This window comes from Lycorma delicatula, chromosome 3 (genome assembly GCF_047948215.1).
Source record: "Lycorma delicatula isolate Av1 chromosome 3, ASM4794821v1, whole genome shotgun sequence".
NCBI lineage: Eukaryota > Metazoa > Arthropoda > Insecta > Hemiptera > Fulgoridae > Lycorma > Lycorma delicatula.
Genome location: NC_134457.1, coordinates 72,799,677 through 72,827,358, shown reverse-complemented (window position 1 = coordinate 72,827,358; position 27,682 = coordinate 72,799,677). Strand labels below are relative to the sequence as shown.

The following is a 27,682-nucleotide window of genomic DNA, read 5'->3' as shown; positions in this document are numbered from 1 at the left end:
TACTAGATAAAACCATCATTTGACATTTTTACCTTTTGGTAATATTGCCAAGTTCCGGTTTTTACCGGAAGTGGGCTAACTAAACCGGCAGTTAAATTTTTAAATGGGACACACATATTTTCACCGTAAATTTGGATTCTAGGGTCAAATATTCTCAAGTCTTGTCCTAAACATTTTTCCATAAAGTGCCATCTTTAACCTTTAAATGACCTTCGAACTTTACCTAGTTCTGAATTCCTTTCATAAACTCTTTTAAACGCTAATAAACTTGATTTTTCAAAAACAAACAAAAATTTATAATAGTACAGCTTCCGGTTCTGTAATAATGAGTACTACGTTCCACCTAAAAGAAATAAAGAACCTGTCAAAATAATCTAGGTCTGGTCGAGACTGGAAATTAATGAGCTCACCGTTCGATAGGATACACATGGTTTAGAACAAAACTGTTTTCTTTTCTTTTTATTATTACCGAGGAGTTGAAAAGAGTTAGAAAGAATTAAGAACAAGTTAGAGTTTTAAAGTTCATTTTTAGGAACAAAGAAGGCAATTTTGGGAAAAATTTTTCTTAAGACTTACATACTTTTGTGCGTATAATGCAAATCCGTGGTAAAAAAATTCCGTTTAGAAAAATTAAGATCCGGTCTCGCTAACCCACTTCCGGTCAGAACCGGAGTAAGCTGATAATATCACTAAACGCGAAAAGGCATATGTAGTTTACTATTGTAATTTGTTTTGTTTTGTAAAAATCAAGTTTTTGGCGCTTAAAAGAGTTTTTGAAAGGAATTCAGGGCTAGTTAATATTCGAAGGTCTTTTAGCGGTTAAATATGGCTCTTTATGGAAAAATGTTTCGGTCAAGACTTCCGTATTATTTCCTAGAATCCAAATTAGCGGTGAAAAATGTGTCCCATTTAAAAAAACGAATTTCCGATCTAGTTAGCCAAGTTCCTGTCGAAACCGGAAGGTAACAATACGACCAAAATGTAGAGCGCCCCCGACTTGGTAATAAATATTTTTGCATTTTCCAGAAAAATCACTTCCTTCAATTTTAGAAGGGATGGGAAGGGACACCGATAAATATATATAAAGAATAATTCCGAATTGCACGGAAATCTCTCGGTTGATGATCCTATAGTCAAAAATAAGAAAAAAAAGTTACGTTTTACAGAATACGGTTCGTTAGCGGGTTTCAGCTCCCGAAACATTTAGCCCTCCTAAATGTTTTTGTGAAATTAAACCGTACGAAAATTCTTGATAGAAATCGAGGGCAAATTTACTGCTTCCTTATGGTTTTTGGTCTAAGAAATCGCATAAATATGATCCCAGATCTCTATTTTACTTAGATTTTAAGAAAAACAGGATAAAACACGAACAGATTTTTTTTCGAAAAATGTATTTTTTACGTTTGGAATAAAATAGCTTTGTCAATTTACTAAAAAATAAATAAAAATTTCTAGTTAACATTATAGAAAATTTAATTATGTGAAAATTGATGAAAATAACCTCTATTAATATTAAATACAAATTTTAGAAGTTCAACTTAAAAAAAAACAAACACAAAACCTGACTACGCCTCATTTATACGCCATTCATATTATCAAATTGGGCCGTGGAGAGGTTGTTTATTGTTCACTAGTGTTGAACAGATTGCAACGTACACATTAGTAAAGAAAAAAGATTACATACATTAATGAAAATATTTATAGAAATGCAATATTAAATTATATAAAATCTGTATGCGCCCTAATATATACACACAAAGCATGCTTAAACATAAATCTAATTTAGAAATAACTACTTGCGTCATTAAGATAAATGAAATCAAATTTGATTTTTTTTTTTTTTTTAAACTAGTCAAATCAATTCTTATTATAAAAAATTTAACCCTCATTTAATGAATTATTTGTATGAATATCATCCTTTTAGGAAGTCAAATTAAATCATATGCGGGCAACTGAAGTAAAACATTGTTTGTCTCTTTGTATCTCTTTGTAATTTTATATCTTTGTACCTTAAACGTCAAATAATTATCTAATAGTAATAATGTAGCTCTCAGTAGTAAAATAAATTTAATATCAGAATTATAAAATACTTACGTTACTATATTTGTAGATTAATTCTACCAAACCACGTAAATTAACGAAAAGGTCCCTGTAATTTGTCAAACTAAACTATTAATACATAAAACTGAATCATTGAAATTTACATAATTGTTCTAATACGCTCATTGTATATAAAATTTAAAAGATGAATACGTGTCTTTTTTGTTTTTTTTTTTTGCAAAAGAACTGACTTAATTTAAATAATAATCCATATTTTAAATTAGTTTGTTAATTTCCGAATAAATTCTATGTTGAACTACATATTTATTTGAAGGATATTTATTTTTATTTATAAGGATATTAATAAATAATAATTAAATATTAATATAATCAACAAACTTTTTTTTAGGTTGATATAAAATATTTTTTACCAAACCGTATGTATATTATATATACTATTACAATTATATATTTATATCGTTCATAAGATTACATGTTAAAAAATATAAACGCTTTGACATTTTTCACGTTTCTAGAAGAAAATATTGTTTTTACTTTCTACATTGATTTTTGAAAGAAAGAATCGACATATTTGTTACTCATAGTTTTACCCTCATTGGGTATTCATTCATTAGAGTGAGTCGTGTTATGTATTAATCCATCAGAGATGCTAATAACTTATTTGACCGCTGATCGTAATTTTTATCCATTGTATTCTTTTATCAATTTTTATCAGACCAAATACTAAGTCTGACTTCCTGTTAGTTACAAAACTTAAGATTTATCTTATATGAGTTATAAAATAGAAAAAACCTTAACGAATTTTTATTAAAATATGATAGAAGTATAATACAGAAAGCGTATGTAGTAAATTTCAGTGATAATGTAAGATTTCATAGTGAAATCAATCGTGCTAATTTACAAGCAAAAATTTCACTCCTAAAGAGAATCTTTTTAAATTTTATTGTTCATTATTTCTCATAAAGAGTTATATTATTAATTAAAAACCATCGGTACGATATTAATTAATATATTTTTTTTAATATTCTTATTTTTGTGTGGGATATAAATTTATTAAAATAATTTTATACTCTTTTTTTTATTCCCTCTCCCCTGGGTCGGACCCACAATAAAGTATAATTCAGCCCAGAATAGTGTCCAATATTCTAACGGGCCTCCCCGTCAACCGGCATGACAGCTCAGCCCGCCGGTCGATCTTCTATTTATGCCTGCCTCAAGCCTCTGATGCAGGGTGCCAGGTCCAGCTATGCTAAACCTAGTCCCTACCCCAGAAGCCGAGTTTCGGTCTTAATTCTGCCTTGCCTCAAGTGAGGAATCCAGAAGGAAGTTCCCCACCGGGATTATGGTCTTGAAATGCCTTTGTCTTAAATGAGGAGTACTGAGAGATAGAATTTGTTTTAGACTCCCCCCTAAAACAAAAAAAAAACTTTATTTCAATTGAAAGTTTTCCATACAACTGACGTCTATCCACCTTTGGAAAGAGTTTGAACTACCAAATATTTGATGTTATAATTAATAATAATAAAAATCACAGATTTACTGTGTATGTGCAAAATTAAAATATTTTACTGAGAAATTCTATAAAATTAAAAATAGTATATTATAGTATAATTATATTAAATATACTGTATACATGCTCAGTCATTAATGTTATATCCTATAACTGTCTGGGGAGAAGCATGGAACACTCATGTTCAGAAGTAGTTTGATATTCATAAATAAACATTAAAAGCAGCTTTTGGTAAACCCCGATTATTTTTCAGAAAAAAAAACCTTTTTGAAACTTCTAATACACTAGCAGAAATAATGTACTAAAGAGAATTATATAAAAAAAATAATATTTAATTTAATTAAAAAAATATTATTGGATCAGTCTTCGACAATTTTCTACTACCACGTGCAAAATCCCTACAATTAATCTGACAATTTCTAGAAGACGACTATTATATTGAAGCAGTAAATTAATAAATGTTATCACAATTAAAATATTACAATACTTTTTAAGAAAATATTATACTCGAACATTTGAAAATTGGCTAAAAGATAATTTCTTCTTTTTCTGTTCGAACTATCCTATTTTATATCTTACTTTTTAAAAATTATTTATGATTTTTAATATTTCATTATCAATATATTTTAACCGAATTTTCTTTTGATTAAACTGATAGTAAACTTTATTAACTGCATCATGTATTTTACTGAATAGTATATCTAACGTGCAAGTCTTCCTTATGCTAATCGTACCTCTTCAAAAAAAAAAAAAAAATTATCTATAAAATATATATCTAATATATCTATAAAAATATCTAATCTAATATATCTATAAATATATATATATATATATATATATATATATATATATATACGATTTCGTTATTATTAAGTGTTTATTTGATCTCATTTTTAGATATATTTTATTTTATATTAAAATGTATTTTAAAATAAAATGTGTTTTCTAGAAATTTAACGTTATATTTTGTAAAATTATAAATTTTTATTTTGCAATAACGTTGGGAGCCAAAAAATAAATAAATTATATTGTCGTTACAGAAATTGTAATCGGAAGGACTTTATGGGCTATTGGTACAATATTGAGTTATTATTACAAATATTTATTTTAAAAAACACCCTTATCGGAATCGATTCAAAATCACTGTTAAGTGTGGACGTACGTTTGTGTGTTTTACATATGTATATATATATATATATATATATAATATATATATATATATATATATATATTATATGAAAATTATTATAATGATAAAAATGGAAAGTAGTTATGCAGTATGCATTAGAGTTATGGTGCATTCTTTGGGAGTCGCTGAGTAATAAACCAAGACGTCACTTTGAGTTGTGTTTAATCGTGCTTCGTTTCCGTTTCGAAATCAATAATTGTGAGAAACGTAATGATTCTTTAGGTAGAAGAATGCATTTTTCTTGTTGAATACTTCTTTCGTGAATGTGACAACTATACCGATTTAATGAAACACAAGTTTTCTGGAAAGTTTCCAAATACTCCTGCTCCTCGCCGCAATACAATTTGAATTCTTATCAAAGAATTTCGAGCAGCAGGCTCTATTGAAAACGCTGATCGAAGCGGAAGACCACCTAAACTAAACTAACAGAAGCTACTTGATATTTCGGATGCTATGGCCGAAAGTTCACCAAGTCAATGCGTAAGTTAACGCAGCAGCAAAATATTGGAATTGATACCGCATATAAAGCTGTACGCAAAGGACCGAAACTTTTCCTTACAAAGTAATGTGTGTTCAAGAACTGAAACCTGCATAACATGTCAAAAAACTAAATTATTGTCAATGGTTTAAATATTTTACTGACCAAAGTTCCGTAAGTATCCTCGACATTACGGTTTTGACAGATGAAGAGTGGTTTCATCTGGGTGGGTATATTAATTCACAAAATACAGGACTGTGAACGACAACTAACCCCCATGAATTACACGAACAATCTTTATACGAAGCGAAAATGTTGGTGTGAGTAGAACGCGCATTGTAGGTCCAATCATTTTTGAAAATACAGTTAATAGTGGTAGTTATGTGCCGTTTTAACAAAATTCATTAGTCAATTAACAAAAGTTGAAATCAATCACGATTGGTCCAACAAGATGGTGACACAGCTTATACAGCCAACAGGTCAATGAATTTTTTACGAAATATCTTTGGTGAACGAATCATTTCGACGGGTTTGTGGCCTGCACGATCGCTCAATTTAACTCCACCAAATTACTTTCTATGGGGGACACTGAAACAAGCAGTGTATTGCAACACACCACTCGCAATAGACGAAATAAAAACCGCAATAATGGCACACGTACCAGACATTCCAGTACACCATCTGGTTAAAGTTTTTGAAAACAAAATTGAAACGTGTGTAGTGTTGTATTAACGTTGAAAGAAGTCATTTTCAACACCTTTCATAAACTATCCCATTTATTGTAATATCCGTTTCTATAAAATAATTAAATAAAAGTACAAAACAATAATAATTAAGAAAAATTCGTCATTACACGTCCATAATTCCAGTGTACAGCAACTTTCCAAACGCTCTGTGTATATATATATATATATACACAGATTTAGATTAGTTTATTTAGATAGATTTGTTATATATATATATATATATATATATATATATAAACAAAACACTCAATCGTATTACTCCGTAAAATATTTTTGAAAAAATTTCGGGTTGTCTGGAATTGCTTTCTTCTTTTTTTGAATATATTATTATTTAAAAAATTACATTTTTTTAAAGATAAAGTAAAATAAATCTAAAATAAGAAAAAATTGTAAAGTATAACTTACCTTAACTAACACTTTTACAGCACTGCATTTCATTACGTCATTTCCATTAGCTCTCAAAAGCTTTGATAATTCTATATGTCGTTTTCATAACGTGTATGGTTTTCTAGATTAAAAAATAAAATAATCAAGTGAACGATTTTTATGTTATTTTAAAACTACAGAAAATAAAATAATATTTTAACTAATTTTTGAATTACAATATTCTCGAATTATAATCATTATGAACCTACCGGGTCGGTCTAGCGTTAAAACTCATCGCAAATCAGCTGTTTCAAAGGATTTGAGGTTCAAATCCTAGTAAAGGTAAGTTACTTTTATACGGATTTGAATACTAGACAGTTGATAGCGGTGTACTTTGGCGGTTGGGGTTCAATTAACCCTACATCTCAGATATGGTCCTGGGCCTATACAAGACGTACACCTCATTTTCACATCATACATATGGTCCTCGTCTCATTGGGCCAAAGAGTTGTTTAATGTTCAGAACTGGAACAAATGTCAACGTACACATTGGGAATAAAAAACTATGTTTTTTAAAGTTTATATTATTAAAAAAAGCTATTGAAAAAATTTATTTGTAATTCTGGCCTCAATTTTAATCCACAAAATAAAATCGAAACTATTGCACTTATTTGTAATATAAATACGTTTTCAATACAATTTTATTACGAAATACATAACAAAAGCGGTAAAATTATTTAAATTTTAAATTAAATAAGTGTAGTTAAAATCTAGATTAATTTAAGTTTAAATTAGTAATTAAATTCTAAAGTTCGTAGTTTAAAATAATCATCTAATAAAAATAAGGATTTTTAGATCGAGATAATCACGACTTTGCAGTAAACATTATCATGTTAATGATATATCAGAATTTTATTGATTTAAATATGAAACGAAACTTACCGAATAGATTCATTTTTAATTATAATTAACTATGAACGGCTTTAGTTGGAATCTGTAACTAGTTTGTATTTTCAAAGAGTAAACACATTTATTGTTTTATATCTGTCATGTAAGATGTCTTAATGACAGGATATCTAGTAGTAATCCTTTCTATTTTATTTGATAACATTTTTACGTAATTTGAAATTTAATTAACGTATCTTTATGCTTATTTTATCAGTAGCCTACAGTACTTACAACTTGTTAAAAAGAAGATAGAGGTAGCATTTACATCATTCTAACAGTCGGCAACACTCAAAAGCAGGATGTTTGAACTCTCTTTTGTTCTCACATAATTCTCCTGTAATGATATTCATACATTTTTATCTTTTTGTTAACATTTTTGTTCCTTTTATTACACTTTTGTTTATTTTTAATTAAGCCACTTTTTTTGTAACTATAATATACTATCCAAATTTATGAAAAAAAGAGAGATTTTGAGGTAGATTGAATAAAATAAGCATGTACGCGTAAACACTACCTTCGTACGTAAAACCTATAGTAACAACCTCTTGATACAGGCTATAAGCTCTACAATTGAATAAAATTTTTTTATAACAGATTTAATATCTTTTGTACTGAAAGTTTGTTATGTTCTTCGTGAATCACTACTGTATACGTCGCGGGGAAGGCCTGTAATACCTTCTTCGGAATTTGACGTGTGGTCAATTCTGATCGGGGTCTTAAATTTAAGACTATGAGTATCTTGTATAAGGGCGTCTGCGAAGCAATTTATGCTATACGCGGCGCCTGGGAGAGTAGGCTAAAATTTAAAAGCTATCGGGATATTCTGTTACGGGCTCAACGCCTTATATTGCTAACAGTAACGGTGGTTACCGTAGAATTTCACGGGAGGCGATGTTGGTGATCGCAGGCGTGAAACCGATGGACTTGATTGCGTCTGAGAGGCAACCGCGTTATGTTGCAAAGAAGTCAGGAGAACCGACTTCGGAGAAAATAAAGGAGATAGAACAGCATGATGTCACCCTGTGGCAGGCCAGATGGGATGTGTTCTGTTTGGAGTTTATGTTACTAGTACACCGGTGGGAATGTCGCTAGTGGCATTCACATCGATAGCATTCTGGCTTAGGCTTGACTGAAAGATGTCATTGCCGAAATACTGAAGATGAACTCCGGTAAAACCCATAATGGCTAGGTACGGAGGTAGGAGGGAGTGGCATGGCTACCGAAACCGTCACATGAAAGGTGTCTTCCCCTATGGAGTCAGAACGTGTATATATTATACATTTGATGTATGTAAAAATTAAAATGTTGTGAGTCATTAATAATTAACGCTCAGCAAAACCTATTAAAGATAAATTTTTGAACATTTGTATACACGTTTTTACAGTGTAAAAGCAGACTAAGAAAGGATTCTTTGAAATTTCGAATCTAAAGGATTAAAATGGATATTTGAATTATGTTTGAAACCCAGCTATTTCTCGGTATCAAAAGAAGATATCAGCTTTATTTTTTATGTGTATATCTTCTTGTGAATATCTAAAAAATCTATTCACGAAATTCGACATTAAATGAAGTGAAGAGAGGTAAAAAGATTTTGAACATTGATTGCACATTTTCCCATTTCCTACAACATTAAAAATGATATTCACTCGATCTGAGCTTTCAAATATTCTTCAAATAGATCTTAAAAACTATATTCGGGTTTTTTTAATTTCAATTTTTTAAGGGATGGGACGGTGTACAGCGCGGCGGCTCAACCAACACAGTTCCTGCGACTCTTACTGTATGAGCGACACGACTGGCTGCAACCCCTTGGGTTAGTTAATTAAAATACATAAAATAAAAAAAATTTGAACGCAACGGGAAACGCAAGTAACCATACAAAAGGCGAAGCGACAGATATATATATATATATATATATATATATATGCTACAGATATATATATATATCTGTGGCATCCCCGTACTATTAACATATACCCAGTATCACTTACTACGTAAGATAATCGCATTCTTGAAAATCTATGTGGTCATTTGGTGTTGTAAAGTCACATAAAACATACATACAAGATTATCAAAAATATCTCGCATCTATCCTCAGTTTAATATTATTAAAATGAGATAAAAAATACTAATTTTTAATCGATAATTACAGAAGCCGAAATATATAAAATATATTTCTTTCGCCATTTAAACCATAAAAGGAAGATATAATTAAATACAACAAAATAGACGTAATTATATAATCAGTCATATATATATATATATATTTATTTATCACATGTATCTATACATAATAATTAATAATTTGGTACATTTCTTCTTGAGCTAGTTTATTACATAATTACAATTAATTATTTATTATAATACATAATACAATACATACATACATACATACATACATACATACATACGTACATAACTTACATACAAATACATTTTATTACATACCAACCGTTTAATAATAATAATTATTAATAATTAGTCTATTATATACATTACATACATATATAAATCATTGCGCTTTATACAAAAACATCATTTACACTAGTTAAATGCACTAGAATCATAAAACTGAAAAAAAGGATGAGATAAAAAAGTATTTAAAAAGAATTATTTTTTTAGTAGAAAATTTGTAAGCAATAAATAAATTCATAAATTATAAATTTTTAGGATAAATGTAATTTTGGAAAACAGGAAATTGTAATTTAAAAAAAAAAATTAAAATTTTTCAAATAAATATCCTTATAAAAGAATAATAATGACGACTAGAAAATAAAATAATTTTTTTTTACATAGTTAACGTTATTATTGTTATTACATTACCAGGACCTATTAAAAAAATAATAATTTCAGTATTCAGGACATATTATTGTAATGGATTATTCAACTTAGTGGTGTTTTATTAACCAAAATATAATAATTATACATTATATCAAAGTTAAGTCATAAGTAAACCATTTGAAACGTAAATTTTTATCTGAGTAATTAGCATAACCCACTTCGTTTTGAAAAAAGAACTTAAAAGTGATTACATCTACAAAAAAGGAACTTTTATTCATCAAATTGAACATTTTTTTACTATAATTATTACATCTTGAAAAATAATTAAAAAACATAAAATATAATTAAATTATTTAAGTAGTGTACCTGATTTTTTAATTTTCGAACACATGAATCAATTTAAAAAAAAAAAAATTGTAAAATGTAACCTAATCTAATTTTATGTAAGTAATAAATATTATTATTCAAAGACTAGCGTTTAGGAACTAAATTCACAATTTGAACTTTTGTATAACTAATGAAAAATATATTTATAAAATAAAAGGAACACAAAACTAAAAAATAAAAATGGTAATCAATTAATCAATAATATCTTGTAAACGTTTGTTGCAAATTTACAGGACGAAACAATTGTTTTTCCACTTGAAAAAATAATTACACTTTGACTTTGTTATACAGACAAATTAAAAAAAAAAAAAAAATGATATATAAATGAAAAAAAAACTCCAATAATTAATTTTCATAGTTATCTTTTTATAAGAAATATATATATATATATATTTTTAATAATATATTAACTCTATATTATGTTCCTTAAACGGATGGATAAAGATATTCTACACAATTAACTCCTTAAAAGTGCATAACTTTTCTCAAAAAAAAAAAAATGAGACGTAAAGTGGTTTCCCATTGCCTTTTTTCATTAAGCCAAATATACTCTTATAAATTTAAGCCTATCAAGATAAGGGATAAGACGCAGTCTTACAAGTGATAATCTTCAATATATTCACAATAGGGATTAGCTGTGTAACGAACACCTTTACTATCATAGTAAAGAACTTAATACGTAAGAACGAGACTGTATAAATTCAAATACCTTATAGAAACAATACTCGTACCTTTTTTTCAAATTAGCGACTATAGATCTAAAGACTCATGAATTTATGAAATAATTTTCAGAAAGAAGTTTTTGACGTTAATAGTGTTTAAAACTTGTACCCTCTAGTGATTACGTAATTGCAAAAATATGTTGTCTTTTTTTTACATAAAAAGCATAGTAACAGACATATTATGATAATAGTTATAAACACATTTATATATTTTAAGCCTTTTATAAAATTAATGTTCTTGAATAGTGAGTTTTTAAAATGTAAAATGTCTATTTACACTTTAAAATTTCTAATATTAATAAAAGTCATATTTAAGAGCTTATAGAATGTTCATAAATATACGAAGTTACATTTTAGTAAAATAAACTTTTTATCTGATGCGCAGTAATGAATTTGATACACCTACAGCGCATGAGTAAATTCGCCTCCCTACTGTAATCCCGATTAGTCATTGGCTGTTCAACATTAACTGGAATTGCGCACTATATTTAGGATTATATTTCATTTAGGACTCGAATAAAAACATTAAATTGAATTATTACCAAATTAAAAAAATTTGATTTTGACTTTCAGAAATATTTTTAGTGTTTTTTTAATTTTTATTATTATTATTAAGTTTAGACCTTTTGTAAAACTAATAAATTATCTTAATAATATTAGTATGAGGTCGATTTAAATATTAGATATTTAAATATGAATTTATTTTATGTCCAAACTAATAAGTAATTGAAACTGAAACATTATAAACATGAATAAATCTTAAAAGATTTTCCTATGTAAAAGTTAAATAGCAAATTTAATAATTGAACAAATAAATGGAATTTAATCAATATATATATATATATAAAATCATAATAGACTTACATCTATACTTCTATATTTATACCTTAATTTTTTAGATTATTCTTCGTTTACATTTTCATTAAAAAAAACAAATTAATAAACCATGTATTTGTTAACTATTATTTAATATTATCTCGGTAATACGTATTTTAATTTATTTTTCTTTCAAGGTGTCAAATTGAAATAAAATGAGATTAAATCATAAATATTGAGTTAATTTAATCACGCTAATATTTGTTTACTACGTAAGACCCAAATTTTAACAAGTTAGCAGTTAAAACTAAGCAAAAAAATTCAATTACGCCAAAAATCACATTCACACTGATCGATGTTTTGTAAATCGATCTTTATGTTGAATACGTATGTAATAAATTAATCATACCTAATATTTAATTAATTTGCATTTATTTATGTTGGTAATGCCATGCAACAGATGAGAAAAAATTTTAGTCTTAATAAAATAGTAGATACATTTCAACACATCAATAACTGAATTTTAATTTGATTACTATTTTAATGTTTGTGGTTATTTTAATACGGTAAGTTTACATAATCTAATTCTAACGGTTATTTTAATACGGTAGCAGAACATGGTTGTTTAAATAAAAATTGTCAAGATAAATATTAAATGGCTATTGAAAAGTTGTAAAACAAACTTGTAAAAGAAGAAAAGTCCTATTTTTCGATTATTAAAAGCTAAGCAAGAGCTTTATCTTTTTTCATGTCTGGCGTACATGAGAATAGATGATGCTGTGATACCGTTTATCGATGGGAATGTGTACTTAAATTAGAAAAAAGAATTCTCAAATTTTTTTACTAAAAATTGTAAAGACGTTTCTACAAGAGAAAAAAATGTTGCGAAATATTTTTTTTTTTTTGGAAAGTAGCTATATTAAAGCTACGAACTATATCTAAAGTCCCAATTCGAATAAACTTCTGGAATATATCGGTGAACTTAATTCAGCGTAGAAAATTATAAAAATTTTGATGAATACATAGTTCGGGAAAAATTAGGAGAAGGTTGTATGTTAACTGCCACGAAAATAGGCAAAATAAAAGTAGCATTTAAATGTTATGGAATAATAGTGACGTGACCCTATTTTTTAAAAAATTAAAATAGTATCGCGTGGCAATGTTTCTAAAATTTATTACGAAAATAGGAAATTAATAGCTATTGTTATAAAGAAAGCTAATTTATATCTATGACGATTTATGTTATTTATGAGCAGAATTAAAGAATGGATGTAAGTTTAATAAATAATGAAGGTAAAAGTAAAATGTCTTTAAAAGATAAATGGCATTGTAGGTTAAGACATAAAAATGTATTTATTTAAATAGTTTTTGCGAAAATAAATTATTAATCGGTGTACCAAAATAGAATCAGGATACATGAAATGCGCAATATGTAAAAAAAAATAAAATCCCTAACATACCTTTTGAAAATAAGAAAAAACGAGCCAAAAAAAGTTTATAAATGATTCATACTGATCTAAATGGATATCATGCAACAGTAGACAATTATAGTGAAAAATATTTATTTTAAATTCATAGATGATTATATAAACTAGCAAAATTTAAATAATTAATTAAGACAAATATTAAATTATATATTAAATAAACATTATATAATTAATATTATTAATGTTAATTATTTTAAGATATTAAATCTAATTCTGAAGTTTGTAATTGCTTCATAGATTACGTCAATGTAGTAAAAACTTTGGTAAAGGGATAAATAAAAAGTAATATATAATAATGGTAAAGAATATTTGAATGCAAATGTATACGTTTGTTAGAAAGAAGAGTATACACCCACCTTATAATCATGAGTTATATGGTGTAGCGGAAATATACAACAGAAACAATATGGATATGTCTAGATGTTTGTTGGCCGAAGTAAAATTTAATATTTATTGCCCAGAAGTAATTAAAACAGCAGCTTACTTGGAAAATAGAACTCTAGCTAAGACGTTTTGAATATAAAACAACTTAAGAGATAATTTTTGGTGAAAAACTAGCGCCAAGTTTTAAAATTGTATGGCAATCGAGTTTTTGTGAGAATATCAAATCGATTAAGAAAATCCAAACGGGATAATAAAGCGAAGCTATATTAGGAATATTATTAGGATAAACAGAATTAGGCTACCGAATTCTAGTAAACAACAAAATAATAAATGCAAGACTTGTTAAAGTAACAGAAAAGAATATAACACGTTTTGGTTTTAATAAACACAATATAATTGATAATAATAAAAATGAATCGAACCAATGTAAAAAATCTGACTCACGTATTGAGTCGGAAGAAAATAAAACTAATAATGAAAATAATGAAATAAAATCTAGATTGTCAGTGAGAGTAAGAAAGCTAATCAGTAGGTAAGGTAAATGATGATTTTATAACTAATTTTATAAATGTTGCGATGTAACTAAACCAAATAGTAATAGTAATGCTAAGAAGTAAAGCTGAAAATTAAAAAAAAATCTATTTATAGAGAAAAGAATAGAAAACGTAAATAAGAATAGGATTTTTAAACCGGTTGAAAACTCAAAAGATAAAAAGTTATTGATGTAAAATTGGATTTTTGAAAGAAAATAAAGGAAAATACAAATTTAAGGAAGCGTGTTGAATATGTATTAGATTAATCACACCTAATATTTAATACATTTGTATTTATTTATTTACGTTGGTAACGTCATGCAATTAAATGAAAAGAAAATAATTTCATCTTAATAAAATAGTTAAACGGTACACATCAATAATTGAATTTTAACTACTATAATTTGATTAACTATTTTATTTATTTTAATAAAGTTTTTTCCTGTTTAGCCTCCAGGAATCACCGTCAGGATGAATGAGGATATGTATGAGTGTATTAAGTTAACTGCAGTCTTGTAAAATCTCAGGTCGACCATTTCTGAGATGTGTGATTATAATTGAAACCCAACCACCAAAGAACAACGGTATCCACGATCTAGTATTCACATCTGTATAAAAGTAACTAACTGTTTTTACTAGGATTTGAACGTTGGAACTCTCGCCTTTGAAATCAGCTGATTTGCGAAGACCCGTTCACCACTAGACCAACCCAGTGGATAAAAAAAGTAACTTTATACAATTTAATTCTAATTCTAACTATAAATCAAACAGTTATTCTAACATTTTTCTAAATTATTGTTCTGGAATTACACGGGATACAAATATCTTTTCATTTTCTTGGATTAATAAAGTAAAAAATAAATTGATTAATTTTTTGATTTAATTTATTAAAAAATGGATTATCGACTTGCTACAATCCACCGGTAGATTAATTCAATTTGTGAATTATTTAATAATTTTCTTATTAAGTGAATTTAAATGTTCAGCTTTAATTGTTATTTTTCTTTAATAATTTAAGAAAAATTAGTTTGATTTTCATAATTAATCGTTAATGTTTTCTTTATGATAATCAATTTGTACGTTTATTTTGTAATATAGAACTCAAGTGCAGACGATGTAATAATAAAATTTCTGGACAAGCTTATACAAGTGGAAAAAATTTATTTTCTTAAAAGAATAATTTCTCTAAACCGAAAATAGTAAGAATTTTAAAAATTAAACTGGCAAATGGTAAGCATAGAATGATTGTAAATAATGGTTAAGAAGGCGTATTTACAGAATAAAATACAATTAGTGAAAAACAAAATCATCAAAAACTGTGCAGGCAAAAGAAGAGAAGTTCATTTATCAATGAAAAGATACAACTTAAGAAGATCTAAATCAAATTTACCGTTAAAAATAAAGGAAAAAAAATGAAAATACAACTAATTGAGCATGTGATCTTCAATGAAATTTTCACAAAGCTGGATTTAAAAAAATCATAAATTTTTTTTATATTCTTGCAAAAGCAATGGCTCAAACATTTTTATTTTATTTCTGTGTGTAACTTAATTACCAGTTATTTTTAATTAAAAAAGATTAGTTGCTTAGTACAGTTTTTGTTTAAATCTTTAAAGATCAAGACTTAATACAGATTTTTAGGTAGAGAATACATTATCTAAATCTATATGTATAAAAATCTATAAATAAAAAATAACATCTCAGAGTCATCAATAATGAAAATCCAGCAAAACCTACTGAAGATGATTTGTATACACGTTCTGCTTATGGTGTAATTGCACACTAAGAAATAATTTTTTTGAAATTTCGAATTTAGAGGATTAAAATAGAGTAACAATGAAATGTAACAAATTTTCAATTTCTCGGTAACAAACGAAGATATCAACTTGATTTTTTTGTGTGTGTAATTTTCATGAGAATATCTAAAAACCGATTTCTAGATTTTCTGAAATTCGACTTTTGAAAAAGTAAAATAATTTTGAAAAACGATTGCAAATTTTCCCCACTTCCGACTATACTAAACAAGATATTCATTAGATTTGGGCTTGCATGTACTCTTCAAATAAATATCTAAAAAACCATTTTCCGGTATTTTGAATTACGATTTTTTAAGGGAGTACGACGTTGTACGGCGCGGCGGCTCAACAAAACAGCCACTGCCACTGTTACTGTATGTGCGACGCGACTGGCTGCACCTGCCTCCCCGGTTACTTGACAAAAAAACATAAAATAAAAAAATCGATCGGGATGGGAAACGCAAGTTTCCATATAGAGCAGGCGAAACCGCGACAGGATGCTAGTTAATTGATGACTGATGAAACGTTATTGTTAAGTATTACTTATCGATCAGTTATGAAATATTTATTTTATGTTTACACTTGGAAAACTAACATTTAAAATACGTAATTGAATAAAATATCAATAAAAAACTTTGGCGGTAAAATTATCAATTCTAATTTTTAGTAGTAAAGATATAACAACAAACACCCATGTATATAAGATGTTGTATTAATCATAAATAAAATAAAGTGTCTTTTTTTTCATTTTTTATCCAAAATTAAAGTATTTTGGTAATATATTACATGGATCATTTTAAAATAAATAAAAATGATAATTGAAGTCTTTAATGATTGTAATATTTTAAGAGGAAAAAAGTAATGAACAATGGTTAAATTTTTAAGAAATGCTTTGATAAAAATAAAAATCTTTCTCGCATTAAATTATTACCACACGTTTTTAGACTGTATAATCCGCCTCATATTATATTTTATAATATAAAATCAAAATAATCACATTGCGACGTATCTTTGGACCCGTTAGCCAAATACTACTTCTTAACATACCGCAATAGAAATATTTAGAACGTAACAAATGAATGTATCTAGTTTTTCCGTTACTTTTGTGAGTTCTAATAATTCTGTATAAATCAGACAGTTGTATTTTAATCTTTAACCTGATACAGTTTACGAAAGAACCACAATTAAAGCAACAGTATAAGTTTAATTAGTAATCCGTAATCCAGTTGATCATCTCTTTCCCTTAACCATGAAATTTTTGATTTTAGTTTTTAGCCTAATACTACTATAATCATATTTTAAGAATTATTTTTATCATCCAAGTTTTATAATTAAGAAATAAAATAAAAGGCATCTCTGATCAAGATGGAACTTTCAAAGAATTCATAATCAGTAATAAATTTTTATCGAGAGGTTTATTTTTTTCAGAAAAAATTCACAGTATAAATAAATGAAGATAAATTCATTAAATTATAAAAGGAACAATTTCACAATCACTGAATCATAATCACAAGCAGTGATTAAAAAGAGAAAAAATCTAATATAAATTAAAAAATTGTATAATTTCAGTAGCAAAAACTGCAGAAAATTCTTTGAAATCATAAAACTTATGTATTACGTGTTAATTCTAATAATTTCCTGATTTATTGTTAACAGAGTTTATCTATTCTTGATTGCGTCAAATTTCATTATTTTCGGTCAACAGTTGGTTAAATACTGATAATTTATTACGATAATAAATTGAATGAATAACTGGGTTCATAAAATACACTAACGGGTGATTTTATGTTTAAAAAATATATTTATCACTTCTCAAAATGTAAACAGTTAAATTATATTAAATTTTATTTATTTATTTATTATTTTTTTGTAACAACGCAACTTTACAATCTGTTCAGCAAGATAATTGAACAATAAGTAAACATAATGTATTTGAACTAACATTAAGTTGCCACATACCCAGCTGCTTGTGACTTATACAGAAATAGAAGAGCACTCCGTACGGCAAGACCATAAAGTTACCTAATTGAAACGATAAGGCAAACCAAGAATATTGTTCCTCAGCAATCTTGAAAAATTAGTGATCGTGTTACCTAATAAATTGACCGCCAAATAACTCGGGTGCCGATCCAAACGATTTTGATACCGTAGGCTGACCAGAGAAATTTCTTACCGTACGGTTCGCAACTTATATAAGGCTATTAATTATGTACCAGGGTATGTTGGGGATTTTATATTAAATGAAAATTATATACCGTTTTAATTAATTTTTTATTTTACTATAATTTGATCCCTTATTTATGTGAAATTTAAATACTTAATGAATTTTTTTTTTCAATTCTAAATATAATATTCTGATAAAGGAATTTCTTCTCATTTTCTCATTTAGATTTTTCACTTTTCATCTTTATCCTAACCATTGATGAAAATCAAGAGCCCCCTACTACATGAAATGAAAGAAAACACCTTAGTTTAAACTCAGAAATTCGTAAAAATGAAATTGTAAAATTGTAAATGAAATTGTAATATTATATACTAAATAAAGACCATTATTTTCTGCGGTAGTTTTTTAAGAAATCAAATTTTACAAAAAGAAATGTTTTGTATAGATAAAAAAAAAATAAATAAATGCCTTATTTTTTCTCTTTTTTCAAGTTATATTCAATCTCCAACCTTCATTTGTTTGGTACAGCAACTTTGTAATATGTGTTTTAACATAGATAATTGACTTCATCTTGAACTTCGTTAACTAAGTTTCATAAAATGTCGTTTAGTAATACCAATTTTATTACGACTTTAAAACTTTTCGCTTAACGATTTATATTTATAGTAATAATAGTTTTACACGAAAGATTAAAAAATGTAGTTACGGGTAAAAAATAGAAATACATTTGCCGTAATAGAAAATCAGGTAGGTATTACAGCAGCAGATCACTAATACCTATTTACAAGAATTTTTATCATTAGGTACTGATTTTATCTAACACGATAATACATTGTTTTTTGTTACAGTTGACTGAATTTTTTTAAATAAGTTATTTTTTAATAAATTTTCTTTTTTCTTTCAACTATCAATCAATGAATACATTTTAAAATTACATCGTTATAACTGTTTATTAAGAAAATATAGTTAAAATAGACATTAAAAAAGGGAAAGAAAGATTCGTTTTTTAAATATTCTACATTTTCGAAATTACAGATAGAGTAGCATGTAATTTTATGAAGATATTTTAACTATTACATGTTATTTTTGTTTTTTTGTTTTTTTTTTAGTAATTGAATAGAAGTTTCAATGAATTTAAAAATCTGGCAAATCGTACCAGTGAAAAGATTGAGTTTTTCAATTTTTTTTTTTTATAAAAATATAAACAATAAAATTTTTATTGCTTAAATGAATTATTAATAAATAACAGACTTATTTTTTATCTAAAATTACTTTTTAATACGGTTTTTTTTTAAACGAGCCAATACCTTAACAGCGTAACAACCTTCATTGTAACTACACAGTGATACTGACAACTCAAACTCAAATACGTTTTTCCGCTATCTGAGCTATAATATTACATGTATTGACTGATCTAATTTTTATTAAATTTAATAATCACCAAAAAATTAAACAGTAATTGAAGAATATTTCAATTATATTTTACTTATAATTTGACATAAAACTTTCTTCGAATCTGAAGAGTTCAAAAATGTTAAATTTATTTTAAATATGAACTTTACCTATCTAATATAAACCATAATATTATTATAGGCCTGAAACTTCTATAGCCTGAAACAATTTTTTTTTTTGTAATAATTGTTATTTATCTGAAAATCAAATATATTTTTTAAAAAAATAAATAATTTTGTTATCTAATAATATCATAATTATAAAATAAAATAATTATAAATAAATCTGAAGAGATGACAAACGAATTTAAAATTAAGTTTTTTATAAGCAAATGCAAATAAAAATCAAAAAAAATATTATTAATGCTCTTACATAGTATCATGGTACGAGTATGCTAGTCGTATAATAAAATACTAATTATAAATTTTAAACTAAAGCCCATCTAAACTGAAAGTAATCGCAAAAAACGGGGTTTCTCTCATTAGTTATGATATATTAAAATATCTTTCTAATTATTCAGTGTAACAAACCGAACAAAGAACTAATCATTTTCAGTTTTGAAAACAACAAAATATTTCTAGTATTAAAGTAAATCTTTACAACTTTTAAAATTAACCCTTAATTATTATTAAAAGGTAATGAAAAAATATAGGTTATGGAACAAAGGCGATTTACAGATAAGGTGAAACTTACACGTACTGCATTAAATTCAATACGTTTAATTTTATTTACCGTCAGTTTACTTGGGCTTTAGTATTATATATAATATCCATTTACGATATAGAAATGTACAATTTACTTATAAGAGTAAGAAAATACGTGTACAATATTATATACTCGATTATTTTAAATTATAATAATTATTACAACTAATAATTCATATCTTTGGCTGAAAACAGTCACAATATAACACAATAATAGTAATAATAAAACTACTTGCACTAACCCTAATTACAACAAAATACTTTGTACAACGTAAGTTTATATAATATGGTCCGCAAACTAAAACTAGAATTACATTATATAATATTAACAATATAAATATTTACAGAATGAGACCGCGTATACATCAGAAAACCGATCTAATTTATCAGTTAATTAACGTTTTCCACGTAAATTTTGATAATTATTTTAAAATATGTAATAATTATTACAATAATTTCATTCTCTTTTAATATAAATTAAAATGATAATACTTTTATTCTGATATATTGATAATTTGATAATATATTCATAATGGGTTGTAAAATTCAATAATTTTGTTTAAAAATTTCGAGTGATATCAATAAACAATACTTACCAGAGACAGAACTAAGCAATTTTTTTTTATATAAAAGAATCTATTATGAAAATAATTAGTAGAATAGTAAGATTATCTATTTATTATGTCTCAATAAACCAACGAAAAATCAAATTATATTTAACACAGCAAATGTAACTTATTTACTATATATATTTTATAAAACAGGTAAACTTCTTTTATATCGATTATTTAAGAAGTTGTTATATATGTTTCAAAAAATATATACTAATAAAGTTTTTTTTAAAAGCAAATTGATGAGAAACGTAAAAATTATTGTATTACTATGAGAAAAACTATACAACAATTATGGCTTAATTTCTATGCTAAAAAATTCAAGCCTATATATTGGAACTGGAATACAATTCTAGGTATTTTTTATCTACCTCATTTTTCTTAAAAAATCATGCTTCCGATGTACATAATTAAAGATACAACTAAACTAATCAATTTTTTCATTTAATCTCAATCACGATACGTGACACAGCTTACAGCCTAAAATTGTTAAACTTTTAAAGAAGTAAAGAATAATAAAATTATTATTATTTCTTTTTTTTATTATTATTATTACTATTATTATTAACATTATTACGTAGCATAAAATAATAAAAAAAGAAATTTATTAATAACATACAAAATAAATAAAAAATAACCTTCTTGGAGCAAAAGCTTTGTTATTCAGCATTGTATTACCAAAAAAAATGATAACTTGATATGTTTTATTTTTCTCATTAACTCATTTTCTAGTTAACTCATATTTTAAATCATTAATCTTTACGGCATAATATGACACCATTTAAGTCACTAAAATTAATAATTTATTTCAAAATTCAATATATTTCAACGTTAAGTTATTTTCTTTGTAACATGAAATTAAACTAAAGAAAGTTTCGTAATGAAAAAAACTTTCCTCTTTGTAAACAACAAATTGTGTACATCTAATAAAGTTATTTATTAACGACTTTGAAAATATTACAATATTAAAAAAGTTTAAATTATAAAAATATTTAAATATGTAATTTCGCGGCGTTATCGCTTAGGCTACCAGAGATTAGACTGTATTTTCGTGGTAAAACCAATAACTCTATAATTGTTTTTCAGATTAAAACGAAAGAAAATTAAAAAAAAAGTTATATATTTATATACTCATATTTCTATTAATATATATATATAAATGAAATTTATTTCAAAGGTAGATAAAAAAAAAGTAAACAGTATAATAGATTATTACAATTCTTTTCATTTCTTTTAGAAATGTTTTTTGTAAACATACAATTAATTACTAAAACAAGAATAATAACGTTATTTTGTAAAAATCTAAACACAATTAAAAAATTACACATAAAATCTTTTGAAATTAAACAAATATTTTTTTGAGTACAGTGAAATGCCTCATTTGTGTTTAATTTTCAAAAACAAAAACAAAACAGGCAAGGTAATATAGTCGTACGGAAATCATGATGACTGATGTAGTATAACATATATATAACAAGTTAAACGTATCTGAAATCTCAACGTTTTTTATTTTTTTGGAAGGATATTAAATTTATTAATAATTAAATGTTTTACAAGATTACATATTTATTTTGAGTCCTTGCTAAATTCCGATAAATTTTAAAAGATTTGGCAAATTATAATTATAAATTGTTCGAAGAATTAAACTATGACAAAATACCGTTATAAACATGAAAAATATTCTACGTCGAAACATTAATGTAATATTATTTTGTATTTTGGATTGATTGATATTAATAAAACTGCTTGAATTAATCTGAATTACAAAAAAATGTTCATTAAAGGAACAAACTCTCTCCTTTTAAGCTCAAATTAAGATTAAGATTTTTTGATTTCGAGCCTCTAGAAATGAAAAATGCTTTTGAAAAAAGGTTAAAGTTAAATTTGTGTTTTAAAGACTCGAGAAAGTAGAATTTTAGATAAGTTTTAAAGATTAAATTTAAATTTCTGCTAAAGTTTTAATTAACTAATTTATCCATAACATGCTTGTGAATTTCTTTAATTAAAAAAAAAATTGTTAGCAAAGTTTTTCGTAAACTGAGGTACAAAAAACTTAAGAATTTTATGTTCAAAAAATTAAGAACAGAACATTAAGTTAATGCACCCTCGTTATTATGACCCTCATAAATTAAAAATAAAATTAATTTTAAAAAAAGTTAGCTTCGTTTAAAAAATAAATTATTAATTATAAAACACATTTTCATAAAAATATGATTGAAAGATTAAATGTAATATTGATTTTTCTTAAAGGAAACATTATATTTCTTTAAAGGGTAAATTAAAATTTTGTTTGGATTTAGCTTGTTTAGAAAAATACTGTTTACAAGAATTTTGTGGAACTGGTAATATGAAACTAATTGATGAGCAAAATTTAAGGTATATTTTACATGGGTAATCTAATTAATTCAGGAATAGTTTTTATTATTATTATTATTATTATTATTGTTATAAATAACAAATCTGTTTGTTAACAGTATTATAATAAACACAATACGTAACTAAAGTAAACAGTTCCTGACTTATGAATAATTTGTAATAATAGAACATGAAATTAATTTTTGTCATGAAAAATCATTGATTAGTTTACTATATATTCTTATTAATATAAAGATAAAATTGATGAAATTTCATACGAATATGATATCAATACACCTCATTATATTGTCTAAGCTTTTTATAATAACTGCCTAATACTGAGTAAGTCAAACAAACGTGTAGTTAAAACTCAAAATAAAGTTGATAGTCCATTGTTTTAAGTAATTAATTAATTAGATCACATATGTAATGTCAAAAAATAAATTTCATATTACTGTAAATTATCAAATGAAAACGGAAGATTGGAACTTAACAAAAAATTAGATATAATCACTAATAAATATTTGATTTTTTGAAGGTATATTTTTCTTAAATACTACCCAATTTTAAAGTACTACAAATGATTTTCTAAAACAAAAAAAAATTAAAATTTACTTAAAATGGATACAATATTTTTAATCTGTTAGGAAAGTAATTTATAAATTACCGCTTTACGTATTTTTATATATGTAATTCAAATAGCCTAACATAAATTTGAACACAGTTAATTCTGCAAGCAGTTTAATAATAAAAAAAAGGATAAATTTAATTTGTTAAAGTATACGTTACTTTGTTGTGTGAAATATTTTTTTTAAATACAGATAGATTAAAAAGGATCATGATGTAATTATTAATAATTAACTTTATACTACAGCAATAAATAAATTATTTTTTTTAAATTAAAATGTAATATAATTTTAATAATATTGCATTATTTTTACAATTTATTATAAAATTATCTCACCTATAACTTAACCTTGATATATTAATAAAAAGGGTATGATATTTTGCACGGTAGTCAAGTTTTCTTGTATTTATATTTCAATAAATTAAATTTTCATCATCAATTTGCTATTAAAAAATTATGAATTCAAAAAAAAATCATTCTAAGATTTTATTACAAATTTTTTTTGTAGTATAATATTTTTGCAAATTACTAAAAATACTTAATTTCATATGTCGCTAACGACGAATGAAATTAATAATTAGTAATAAAAAGTATATACGCCAAGAAATAAATATTTTAAATTTAAAAAAATGAAAAGCAATAATAACTAAGAGTAATCTACATTACACAATCAATAATATCATATATATTTCAAAATAATTTGTAACATTAGAATTTCATTAAAGCATAAAAGTATATACCAAATTTTGTGCTAAATATTATCGCGGGTACGAAAATATTTTCCAAAAAAAAATCTGGAAGAATTTAAACTTAAAATATTATATTGTCTACAACACATTAATTTTTGAATACTCAGTAATCATACACCAACTACTTTTTTCTGTAATATTTACATTATTGAACGATTATAAATTAATACTTTAGATAACTGTTTCAAGGAAACCTACAAAAACAGTACTATGAATTTTTTTTCCGTTACGGAAAAACATTGTTATTTTACATGAAATATTTACATTTTTAATAATGATACAGTATTATCCTTAAAAAATATTAATTTACGATTAGTAAAATGCGATTTTATGGAATATTAGAATGTTTGTTGCAAAAGGCGTAGCAACTGACCTGATGGTAGTAGACAGTGTAACGTTTGATAATACTGAGTATCCTCGGTTCATCTGGCCCAAGCCGCGGCGAGAGGTGTGAACGCCGAGTCCAAACTCCGAGAAACAGCGACCGGTGACGACGGTAGTTCCGTGGAAGTTTTCATCGCCGGAGGCTTGGTAGGTCTTGTCGACGAAGCGGTCTTACCGATAAGCGAATCTATGCTGAAACCGGCACGGTGGTTGTTGTGGGTAGTAGTCTGCTGAGGCGCTGAAGAAGCCTGTACCGGTACCGGTTTACAAGGAAGAGTAGATGCGTGCGTGCTGGCCGTCAAAAGATTCAGTCCGAGCGATAGTCGGGCCAACTCTGCAGGAGGTAACAGCGGCACTGCGGGCGGTAACGGTGATAAGTACGGGTACGGTAGTCCAGGAGGATGTAAAGGATGGTAATGATCGGCCGGACTTAAAAACGAAGCCATCGCTGCTGCGGCGTGCGGATCGCGGAGTAAGAAATCAGGAGGTTGACGTTTGTATCGCTTACGGCGACGTAGAAAGCTTCCGTTATCGAACATGTCTTCGGCCATCGGGTCGAGAGTCCAGTAGTTACCCTTACCGGGATTTCCAGGTTCTCTAGGAATTTTAATGAAGCAGTCGTTCAAGGACAAATTATGCCTGATGGAATTCTGCCAAGCGGGAAACTTTTCACGATAGTATGGAAAACGTGACATAATAAACTCACATATACCACTCAGAGTTAATTTTTTGTGCGGCGACTGCAGTATGGCCATCGTAATAAGCGCGATATAAGAATAAGGTGGTTTTACCAAAGAAGACGACTTCTTATCGGTGCAGTGTTCGTCTCGTGAAGCCGGAGGACTGGGAGAACTTTCCGGCCGAGAATTTTCTAAAGGAACGGACGATGTAAAATGACGGTGAAAATCGAAAATTCCCGCAGGACGTGAACGCATAAGTGCGGCCGTCGTATCCGGATCGTCCGAATCCACATTTATATCGGAATCCTCATCGTCTTCGGGCGAAGGCAGCGGCGCGGGCCGCAGATCAAGCGGGCCCGACGCCTCGTAGCAGTGGTGGTCCTGCATCGCCAAACACATGGGAGCGACTGAACCGTACTCGGGGCGGAGCTCCTCCTCCCATAGCACCGCCCGCTACCCTCCCTTCCACCAATCACCGTTCGCCACCCCACCAAGGAACGTAGAGCAACCCTTCTCAAATAAATTGAAATCTATTTGTCATCGCCGGTTTATTTATTTCCACTGTAAATTCTGTCATACGAAAATCTCCTTCCTTTTAACTTTGCCCACTCGCGGTCGCTAACATCCTCGCTTCTCCATCGTATTACTTAACTTGTTTATTATAAGTATATAATCCCTTCACTGGATTTTTTTTCAGAACAAGTTTTATTAAAGAATTTTTTTTAAATTAAAAAGCCTTTTTATACCATTGCCTAAATTGCCTGAATTTTACAGCTTATCACATAATCACTCTACGATTAAAAAGAATCAATAAAAAAATTTCTTTCAGTACTTAAAACCTGCAGCTTACATAAAATTGTTCATACACTAAACTGGATTGAAATTTTTTAAGTAATTGAAAACTTTGTTATTAAAAGAATATTTTTTTAGAAAATTTATGATCAACTTACATTTTTGTAATAAATACTTATTTAATGCGTAATTACTTTAAAAGCTAAATCGAAATCGATTAGCACGAAACCTAGGAAATAACAAAATATCAGATTATTATTTTATTTAAATAAGTCTATTATTTTTAATTTTATAAGATAAGCCATACTTTAATCGTTCTACCCTTATCATGCTTTACTCTGATCTTGGGTGTAGGTACAATTATATTCATTTTAATCCTATTACGATCTTTAATCCTATTTATTTAGTATCTTCAATACCTAAAACGTATCATAAATCGAATTAAAATTCAATATTTATTTATAAGACCCAAATAGATCTAATACACAAAAAGCAGATAGCTAAATACATTTCCATCGGAATTGATTTAAAAGTAATTTAATTAGATTAAAATTAATCCATTACCACAATGTAAAATTTTATAAAGAAATTCTATTATTTTCCATTTATATCATCGTAAAAAATAAATTAAAAACGTAATTCGTGCGCGTTTACAAAAATAAACAGTCGAAATAATTTAAAAACTTTTGTTCTAAACAAAATGATTTTTTGGAATGGATTTATTAGCTTTTATTTCTGTTATAGAATCCTATACGTTTGTTCACTCCCTTTATCAAACGGTTCTTTCAAAACCAAAATGCGTAAATTCTATTAAAATTAAACAAGTTTATTCGTTTTAAATTTACACTAATTTTCAATTAACTGAAAAATTTTAATAAATCTTATAATTGCAAATAATAATAGTAATAGGCCAAACTCATAAGACCATTTAGAAGAAAAAATAGTTTAAAATGAAATAC

General features: G+C 26.6%; 1 protein-coding gene across 1 annotated transcript; it reads right to left on the bottom strand.

Moving 5' to 3' along the window:
• Positions 1-6,387: 6,387 nt before the first annotated feature.
• LOC142321147 (forkhead box protein D3-A-like) lies at positions 6,388-26,333 on the bottom strand (the record flags this gene model as incomplete). Its single annotated transcript, XM_075359141.1, has 2 exons — positions 6,388-6,492; positions 25,241-26,333. A coding segment is annotated over one exon (1,044 nt), but the record flags the coding sequence as incomplete, so codon positions are not given.
• Positions 26,334-27,682: the final 1,349 nt, after the last annotated feature.